The 11,129-nt window shown below is 33.1% G+C and overlaps 1 protein-coding gene across 1 annotated transcript; it reads left to right on the top strand.

Moving 5' to 3' along the window:
- Positions 1-10,510: 10,510 nt before the first annotated feature.
- Positions 10,511-11,104, top strand: LOC140878764 (uncharacterized). Its single transcript, XM_073282383.1, has one exon. It carries the CDS (start codon positions 10,511-10,513, stop codon positions 11,102-11,104), a length of 594 nt encoding a protein of 197 aa, XP_073138484.1.
- Positions 11,105-11,129: the final 25 nt, after the last annotated feature.

Below are 11,129 nucleotides of genomic sequence, written 5' to 3'. Positions count from 1 at the left end.
TTTGCTTCTTTGGCCCTTTGAGTAGCTGTTCGTACCTCATCATGTGATTCTCGTGATTCCTCACGTAAAGTACTAATACTAATGAAAAAATACTAATAAAAAATCAATTATGAATCCGCCAAAAAAATTTGTTTGTAAAAATCGTTTTAAAAAAATGTGCAAATTGCTCAAAAATCCCTGATGCAAGCATGTTTTGCTCTGCACTCCCTAGCCACTTTTTTGTACCACATTTTTTGTTAATTTGTACCACATCTTGTATGGTTTTGTACCACATATTGTATTGTTTTGTACCACATTTTATGACTAGGGACCCCAAAGCAAAACATGTTTGCATTTGGGGATTTTTGAGCAAATTGCCCTTAAAAAATAATAGTAAGTATGAAAAAAAATATACTTAATAATTGAATTAATGATAAAGAAAAAAACTTAAACTAAAATATTTGAAGGGCTAGCAATTTCGGTTGGCAATGGAATTTTTCAATTCAAATTAATTCCGCGATTTAAATAATCATAAAAAACATAAACCAAGATATGTGATATAATTTAAATCTAAGATATGTAATTTTGTAAAAGTGAAATTTTACAATAATATCATGACACGGGTGTAGTTGGCTCCCATGTGGAGGTAGTGGAGCCCTCTTCTTCGGCCTACCTCTCACATTCAAACCTTCACCAAAGAACTCATCATTGGCTTGAATCTTTCTTTATAATTCCTTAGACTGGATTGCTGATTGTACTGCATCCAAGGAGATGGACTGAACTCTGCGTACAAAATGGCTTCCTTAAAGTTTCATAGGATTTAGTTAGGGAATTGAGTAATATCAAAGCCTTATCCTCCTCCTCAAGTTTTACTTCAATGTTCTCAAGATCATCTAAGATCTTGATGAACTTCTCAATTTGATCATCAATGTCTTTGCCATCTTGAATCCTAAACTAGTACAGGCGCTGCTTCATTTACAATTTTTTTGCAAGGGACTTAGTTATATAGATTCTTTCCAAATTAATCCACATCCCAGAGGAATACTTTTCCCTCGTAACTCAGGGGCTTATCTCCCAGACATAAGATAATCGCAAACTAAGCCTTCTCTAGGATGTCATCTTTCTCCTTTTCATTGAGTGAATATAACATTTCCTCCCTCTTTCTCAGTGCTTCTACAAGCCTTTCTTGAAATTATATCGTTTTCAACTTGATTCTCCATAGATAAAAATCATTCTTGCCCATGAACTTTTATATATCTAATTTCATTGATCCCATAAAATCTCCTTTTCCCTGTTATAATTTTAGATCAACAACACAAAACTCAATATAGAATGAATCCGGTTAAACGATCAACACAAGACAAGAAATCCCATGGATCACACAATCACAGCAAGAACCACAAAGCACATAAAATCAGCAACAAATCAATAGAAGAAATAAAATGCACTGATATACATGGTTCGACAGTTAAATCTGCCTACATACACGAGAGGCTTTTACTCTTATTGCTAAACCCAAAATCCATAATCCAATTTACAAACCAACCACAATTGCTCCAATCAACAATAAAAATACAAATGAAACCAAAGCTCAAGAACACTACGATAAAGCCTCAATCCTCTATCTTTTATGCATGTACTCTAGCTGTGACGTCCCTTATTTTGGACATTTTCAAGAATTATGATGCAGAAAAGTGCGGAATACTTTTTTTTTTTTGAAAAACATGTGCTCGTAGGTACAAAGTATCATGCATAAAAATTAAGTTCGACCAAAGCAACTCAAAATCTCATGGTTCAAAACTCGTTTAAACTATCATTGAACAAAAATGATGCTAGCTCATACGGAAACCCCTAAACTTCCTCATACATGCAAAACTTGAAACAATAAATATATGATCTCAAAATAACTTATTTAAAACATGATTTGACTTAAAATGACCTGCTAAAACATGAGTTCAAATAAACATGCATAACATTAATAAAATTCCCAAGCTTTCATGGACATGCTTGACATAAGGTTCTTGAACGTCCGTGCCATGCAAATTCTTCTTGCCTCCTCGACTAATCTGTCCCATAAGCAACCTTTAAATTATTTACTTCTTCTTTTACATATTTACCATACAAGTATAGTGAGTCTAAAGACTCAGTAAGAAACCTTCATTACATAGCAAATACATAATAAAATCATCATGCTTTGGACGTGTAAGACTTAAACATAAACATCATGCATATAAAATCATGGACATAAAAATCCGTCATTTTGTGCGATGAAATACATGCAATTGTCGTAACCACATCTTATGAGCACCGGGGTTCCCATGATCATGATCGTTGTACAACAAGCATATAGATTTACTATCCATACTAGCCTTGGTTAATATACGTACCATCTCTGTACCGTCCAAACTGGCCTTGGCCAATATGTGCACCTTTAACTTTCATTCTTTAGAAAGGCTCATCCGGAGCTCATCTCAGAGTATCAATCACATACTACTACCACAAAAACACATATAACATCAAAATATTTTTTCATGCATCGTAGAAACATCATCGTAATCATAAATTTCGTCATGCTTTCTCGTAATAAACATCATCATCATAAACTTTATCATAACTTCATCATTCTCATCATAAAACATTTCCATAAGAAAACTTCTTATCGTTCATGAAACATACTAAAAAATATTTTAAAATCATCATGTCATCATGAATCTTGAAAATAACTTGAAGCACGATATGTCATGCTCTTTGAATTCTTTCGTTTTTTTTAAAATCATGTATGCTAAATAAAATAAAGATAAATACGTCCATTAAAATTTCACAACATTTCATGTTTTTCATAAGGAACATAGATTTCGTGAGAACATATTATAATATAATGCATTACATAAATAAACCGATCCACGTGAGTCGTTCTTTTCTTTTCTGACATTAAAACTTGAAACCGTTTCCATAAAAACTCTTAAAAATACTTAAAACACCTTAAAAAGTCATAATCTTGAATTATAACTAAATAAAACATCATTTAGGTAGACCTACATTCGCCCCTGTGCACCCCGGATGTCCCTACGCTGACCAGGGCGCAGGGGTGCCCAAAAGAAGCGCCCCTACACTGCCATCTAGGCGCGGGGCGCCCATCTGGGCGGATGCCTGCGTTCGCAGGCAGCGGCGCATGGTGCAAAAACTTGATTTCTTTCATCTTTTTGGGACCTTTCGATCTTTATTCAAACTTACTCGCCCACCCATTGAAATTTATGATCAAACACATGAAAAAATTCAAAAACTCGAAAATGATTCACCCAAAAACATCTATCTTCAAAAGATATGAATCAAAAATTTTTATTCAAAATACACACACCAAAATTCTCAGATTCACACATCTTTCCTCATCAATTCTCAAAAATCTTTTCGTAAAACGTCAAGAACGATTCACGTTTCACAGTTCTACATCATGCTCTTCAAAATCTCTTAAAATCGTTGCAATATACATTACATACACATCAACATACATGTTTTCATATCAAAATACATATATTATCGAATGATGATTTCAAAAGCATTTAAAACTTGTATTTCTTTCGTTGGTAGGGAGAAATCTAGTCTTTAGGATGCGATCTAGCCTTCAAACAACGAATAAATCGAGGAACTTATATGCTTGGAGTGTGCAAATTTTTGAAAGAGTTAGAGAAGAGGGTGAAATGCGGTGTTTGACGTGATAAGAGAGGAGAAGAAAATGTTCTGTCGTGAAGAAAAACTTTGGTTAATGGGCCGAAAGCTGGCCCGTTGACTTAAAAATACTTGTTGACTTAAAAATACTTTTTAAAACTTTTTTCCTTCTAACTTTAAAATAAAATGCCACATACAACTTTTAACATAAAATCTGCACAGCCAACACATTTTAATTTTAATTTACTTAACCTCATTCGCAGGCTAATCTCGACTTCTTTGGTCATCGAAATTAATCTCAAACCTGAAAATAATAAAACTAACTTGCAATCAATAAACACCGGTCAAATTAAGTAACTTTAAGTCATTTAACACGATTTAACAGCTATTATGAATAGAATACTAGACAAACATGTATTCCCAAAGCTGTACATTTTCAGATTCTTATTTTTCATTAAAAAAAAAAAAAACAACCCAAGATAAACACCCCAATATATACACGGATAAAAGTTAAGAACAAAAACATCATTACACTTCTGATTAATGTGATTTACTAGCTATTGTGTTAGTTCGGAGATTTAGGCCCCGTTTGGTTTCAAAAGTCAGGCCAAAAAGCACTTTTTTAAGTGCTTTTTATTTAATAAAGTGTTTGGCTGACAAAAAAATGCTTAAATAAGCACTTTTTTAAGTCAAAATTAGAGCTTTTTCAAAAGCAAAAAATTATAGCTTAAAAAAGTGCTTTTTTTAAAAAATGTCTACCAAATCTAAACGAGGCCTTAGACAATGTTTATAGAAAGATAACGACTACGGATTTTTACGTAAAAAAAAAAAACACCATTGTACTCCTACGAAAGTCCAAATAATATTAGAATTTACTTAGATTGTATTTGGACTGAATGATTGGATTTTAATGCAGGACTTGAAAGAATTATTTGAATTGAATTATGTTGGGATATCTTTAAAATTTATTCACAATAACTCAAAAAATAACTAGATGCAATTTGAAATCAATTGTCAAGCGGATTATCCAACATTTTTTTTAATTGTGGATTTAAAATCCAAATTTTAAATAACACTTATTTTGCATGGATTTAAAAAATCAATCATAATCATCATTGCATTTACATAAGGATAAGGGAGAAGTGATTTTGAATGCCAACTTTAAGGTAGTGTTTGCAACCTCAAAAAATAAGTGATTATGGAGATTCTCTTAACAAATCTTCATAATCACTTATTTTTAGAGGTTGCAAACACTACCTAAATCAATCCAAACAATCAAATATATGTAAAACTTATTTGATAGTTTCAAATCCTCCATCAATACTCAGATGAAGATCTCGTAATTTTTTATTTTTTAATTTTGAATCTAAGATCTGGTAATTTAAAGAATATGATACATATACATGTATAGTCTAACTAATAATAATTTAAAACTTTAAGACCCATTACGCGTAAAACAATATTCCCAAATTCGTTGGAAACTTTATGAAAATATTTCACCTAACGCGTGAAATTGCTCCTTTTCTAGAACACGATATTATACTATTCTTAATTACACCATAATTAGTGTTTGAGAGAGGCTTCACGATGTATTTCTCTCGCCTTTTAATAAAATTTTAGAAGTTCTCAAACTACCTAATACTAGCCACTTTTGTTTTCCGCCATTGAGATTAGGTAATGTTTGGGAGTTTTCTCAGTATAATTTTAAAATTTTGTAAAATTTTATTAAGTAATAGTTAAAAAATACTTTGTAAAAGCAATCTCAAATACTACTTTAATTATTGGACGAACAAGGTTGCTAATTTTGTAGCTGTTTTTGTATTTTCGGATCGTTGATCCTTTAGTCAGATGTTTTCCAGCTTGAAGCCTGTGGCGACAGGTTCTTAATAAATGGATTTACATATAGACTTGTCATACAATAAAAAATAAATAAAAAAAGATTTCTCCGAAAATAAAATGTATAAATATAATAAAAATGAATTAGAAAAAAATGGTAACAAAAAGGACAAAAAAATCTCATAAAAACAAAAAAATTGGTGGTATTAAAATTAGGCAACAGCAAAAAGAATAAAGTGAGCAGTATCAGTGGCAACAACAGGCGGTGGCGAAGGAGGCTTGGCGTCGGCTTGGGGCGGAGGGTGGTAATACATGCGGGCAGTGTGTGGGCAGTGGGAATGAAATCTGCAAGCAATCCTCACACCGGCATCCAGCAGCTCCATGTATTTCCCCATTTGCTATTGCTATTGCTATTGCTATTGCTATTGCTATTTGCTATTGCTATTGTTGGTGGGAGGATTTGGGGTATTAAACAGCTAGCTAGTGTCTTCTTTCTTCTAATTGCTATTGCTATTGTTGGTGGGAGGGAGGATTTTGGGTATTAAATAGCTAGCTAGTGTGTTGTTTGTTTGTTCTTTCGGTGATGTTTCTTTTAAATAAAATAAATAAGTCAATAATTGTTCGCGTTTCTTTCTTAAATTAAATTAAATGTGGAAACAGTGCGTGGAAAAGTCATGTTCTATACTTGACTCTAATTTTTTTTTTTCCTTTTAGAATATTTTTTTTTATTGTCTTCACCTTTATTTAATATCATAAAACTCTTTAAACAATTTCACGATTTAATTTTATAAGACAAATAACAAAATATTATTTTTTATTATTAAAAAATGTTACCTTTTATTGTACATATGAACAATATTAACTCATCTCACAGATAAAGATCCGTAAGATCATCTTACAAAAGACATACTCATTTGATATTAACAGATCGAAACACGTTTGGATTCCGTAGAAAAAACAATAATAAACAATGAAATATATTTTTAAAATAAAAATTCTTATTTTTTGAAATTGAAATGGTAAGATTACAATATTTTTTTTATGACATGGAAATCTGCAGCCACTACCTTTCGATGCGCACTAAGTAAACCCCGTGCTGTAAGATTACAATATTTGATGAGATGAAGAGTGTTTTAGTAAAATCTAAAATTTATGATTCTATATAATTAATATAGGGTAGTATTGTGTTTGTATTATATATAGTAAAAGATAATATATTTATTTTCTTTCCTTCATCTCAGAATTACCGAATTTAATTTCACAAAATAACCTTCTATAACATTTTTTAATAAAAAAATACAGTACGATTAAAATTAAACATAATATATGATAGGAAACAAATTTTATTCTACGATCATTTTAATTTATACAAAAATTATTATATTTAGAATTGCAATTAATATTAGAATTTTTAAACTATATGCATATATCCTTTTTATTTAGTAAAACGTATCGTAATGAATTTGGATCTCACACATAACTACCATATATAACTTATGAATTTTCCATACTTATCGTCCCTAATTAATTTCTATAAAGTATATTTACACAAGACCATAAACATATGATTTTATCATTTTAGAATAATGAAATATTGAGTTTAATGCGCAATTTATTAGTTGCAGTATAGTTCATTAATGGAGACAATAAATGCATAATTGATTCGACCCCGTCAAAGTTTGAATTAGAACATGTTCATACAAATATAGAAAAGTATAAGGGCTATTGTGCAATTTTGAAAACTTCAACTCATTCAACTAAAGTTGGACCAAGTGACAAGTAGCCGCGTCAAATTTCCGCAAGATTCCACGCCCCTAATACAAATATGCCAGATGCTCGTTTACCTTTATACCCCTTCGGATTATAAAAGCCATCCATTTGAGAAGTAGAAGTGCCTCTGCTTTTGCTTCTACTTTTTATTTTTTATTTTTTATTTTTTTTAAGAGAAAGATCATTGATTATAATTTTTTTTCTTTTTCATCATCGATTATAAATAAAGAGTTTGCATCATACGATACAATATCCAAAATCCAAACAGGCAAAACAGCCGCAATCAATTCCATATTTGAATTTGTAAGAATTACCTCTTTGGCTAGTCTATGAACAACGCTATTGACCCTCCTCCTCATGTGCGATATCGAAATGAACACCGGGAAAACAAGATCTCGAATTTCCAAAGCTATCACATCACACCCTCTAGGCTCGAGTTCTCGACATGATGGTAAATTTCTCGAACAACTTGAAAAGAATGTGAAAAGATGCAAACATTAATAATGAAACCAAGATCCCGACAAAATTCTATACCAAAGAGGGGTAGATTTCAACTTAGCATATGAGTAATACATCAATGATAGATCTAATATCATGATTTGTCACGTCAACAATATATAATTAATTACGCATATGTGTAAAAATACGAACCGTTGGATGCATGATTTAGGTATTACCCATATACTAGGATCTCATCTACCAGAGAATTGCAGTAAGCTCCGCTTCCATCATCGATCCCGGTTTTCTAATGAAGCAAGTCTTCACTCCCAGAAAACATCCTCGATAATCACGAACTACAACCCCCACACTAAAACTGTAAGATCCAAAAAGGTCACTAGATTAATCACGATAAAATTAATTAAATTATATGATTTAATGCACGATATTTTAGAAATTTAATTTTTGTGTGTAATTATGTGATTTATTTTAATGCCTGAAATTTTATGTGATGTGTTGTGATTTTAAGGTTTTCAGGTTTGATATTTAATTTTGGACGTAGGGACGAGGCTAGCTTTCGAAGCGAGATAAGAAAAATATTTTATTTAAATAAAGTTTAAGTTGATGCAGTGTATTTATTAATTGAGAGATTAAAATTTTAAAAATTTTAATTATAACTAATGTGCCGTGTTGGGAGCCCATTAGTCACAAAATTGATAAGTGTTCAATTCTTTTCTTTTCTTTCTCTATTTGGAACACTCTTTCTTTCTCCCCCAAATCTTTCTCACATTCAAGCGCTGCATCCAAGGCAAGGGTTTTCATTCGATGCTTGATCGTTCTTTCGAAGTACATGTTAAATCCAAGCAAATGTTTCAAACAAGTTTTTACTCTTTTGAAACTCATTCAAGAGTATATGTATTTTTAAGGTAAACCCTATGCGATTGATTGTTGATGTATACATGGTTTCTTGAAAATTCATGAGAATGTTGCTTAATTGTGATACGTGAAGCATTCCTGATATTTTTGGTTCAAGTTCATTGAGATTTAAATGATTTGAAGTCAAGAAATCAGAATTTTGGTTGAAAAGTTTGAAGGAGGATTTTTGGTTCAAATCTTTGAATGATTGGGTTGTTTTCGGTTCGAATTTTTTGAAGTTTTATTTGTGTTGGATGGTATTTGTGATGAAAAAATGTTCCAAAATATTTTAGGATTGAAAAAGGGTCGAAAAAGTACGAATAAGAGGCGGAGTCGCGCCCTGAGCGCGACGACCTGCTCGTGCAGGTCGTCGCAGCACGGCGGCGCCCTGTTGCGCATGATGATCGAATTTGGTCCTTCAAATTGACGTTTTTGGGTCCTAAAAATCATGTTATGATATTTTAATGTATTTTAATTGTTTTTAAGAATGTTTATGAAAATTTTTCGAGTTTTCGATGTCCGGGACGGACAGATTGCCTCACCTGGATCGGTTAAGTTATGTATTGCATGTTTATGTGATTTTCTCATGAAAGCTAATTTCTCATGAAATGTTTTGAAGTATTTTACGCTTGTTAATATCACGAGAAGTTTTAAGAGCATGATTTTACGAAGTTACGAGATGTGTGACGATGACATGATACGTTATGATATGTTAAAATGAATAATACAATAAATGAAAAATATTTTGACGATTTATGCGTTTTGTGGTGATTACACGGGGTATGCACTTTGGGATGAGCTCCAGAGTGGCTATCCAAACATGGCTCACGGGATGGTTACACGGGATATGCACTTCGGGATGAGCTCCGGAGCGGCTATCCAAAAAATGAAAGTTAAGGGCGTAATGCCATATGCTTGTTGTAAAATGGAAAACTATGAATGACTCATTATGACGGTTACCACAATACACATACTTCATCACGCCCAAATATTTTATGTTATGGTTACATCAAGACGCGTTCATGTTAAGTTTTGCATGAAAGTTTATGTTAATATTTTTCTCATTTCAAATTTTAGTAAAATCCTTTTGATGCATTATTCTTGTTGGGTCTTTATAATCACTATACTTGAATGGTGCATGTAACGAGGATGTCGATGCTTTCATAGATGATTTTGTAGCTGGACATGAAGATGAGCAGGTGGTCGGCCCAACAGGGGATGAATGAGTGCAATGCTTTATGATCAGTTTTTGAACAAACAACAATTTGTTATGATAAGAGAAGAAACAAGTTTCAGTATTTTATTTTGTTGGCCACGTTGGCAATACCACAAAGATTTTATTCATGTTTTCATTGATGCACCTTTAAATACTTTTATTTTATGAAAGAGATTTTCTATTCCGCAAATTTTTCCACAACGCTTTTAAGTATGTATGTTTGAGTAACACTCCAATAGAGTTTGGGACGTTACAGCTTGGTATCAGAGCGGTTCGCTCTGGAAATTCGCGCACGCATGCATAACCGCCACGATCCAAGTGCTTCGTCTTCATGTCTGTAAGTTTTATGTTATTGATTGATTAAGATTCTTGAAAGCATGTTAGATTTATGAGTTATGAATGTTAAAAGTATGTCTTATTATGTCTATAAGTCGTGATTGAGATTGTGGACGATGTTGGACAATAGGAACTATGACAACTCGTAGAAGCCAAACCAATGAGACCAGTGATCCAAACAATCAGAGTAATCATAATAACCAGAACAACTAGTTCTTGGCGGGACTAGCTGCCTGGTTGTAGGAGCAGAGTCGTACTCAGGGGTCTCAAATTCAACAATTGATTCAGGCACAGGCCACCAATGTGGGGAATAATCGCACGTGAGCGGTTAGGAACCCGATTTACAAGCAGTTCATGGAGTTAGAGCCAGCTGAGTTTAAAAGAGGCTCTGATCTTATAGTTGCAGAGGAATGCGTGCAGTCTTTGGAGACTATCTTTCAATTTATGCAGTTGAATGATGCGGATTGGGTGAGATGTGCTACTTTCATGTTTTGGGATGATGCCCGTGTATGGTGGAAATGGGACAAGTCTACCGTAAATCTGACCACACTGAATTGGAACGGGTTCAAGGACGTCTTCTATGGTAAGTATTTCACAGTGAGTACTAGAACTATACTTTCTAGAGAATTTTCGGAGCTGTGTCAAGGAATCTTGACAATTGCTGAGTACGTTAGAAAGTTCGAGAGAGGGCGGTACTTTGTGCCCATGATTTCTAATGATCTAGCAGAGGAGTTGAAACACATTATGGAGGGACTGGATGCCTCCATCTGTGGGGCAGCTACTTACCGTGCGGTAGTTGATGAGGCTATGTTATCTGAGAAGGACAAAAATGATATAATCAAGGAGTCACAGGAAAAGAGGACAGGGTATCCAGGAAGGGATCAACAGGGGCCTAGTCAGAAGAGGCCATATCAAGCTCCAACGCAAGGAAGGCCACAACAAAAATAGCGGCATCAAAACAATAATCAACCTC

The sequence above is a fragment of the Henckelia pumila genome, chromosome 2, assembly GCF_033568475.1.
Source record: "Henckelia pumila isolate YLH828 chromosome 2, ASM3356847v2, whole genome shotgun sequence".
NCBI lineage: Eukaryota > Viridiplantae > Streptophyta > Magnoliopsida > Lamiales > Gesneriaceae > Henckelia > Henckelia pumila.
The sequence above is the reverse complement of the archived record's forward strand: the minus strand, read 5'-3'. Positions and strand labels throughout refer to the sequence as shown.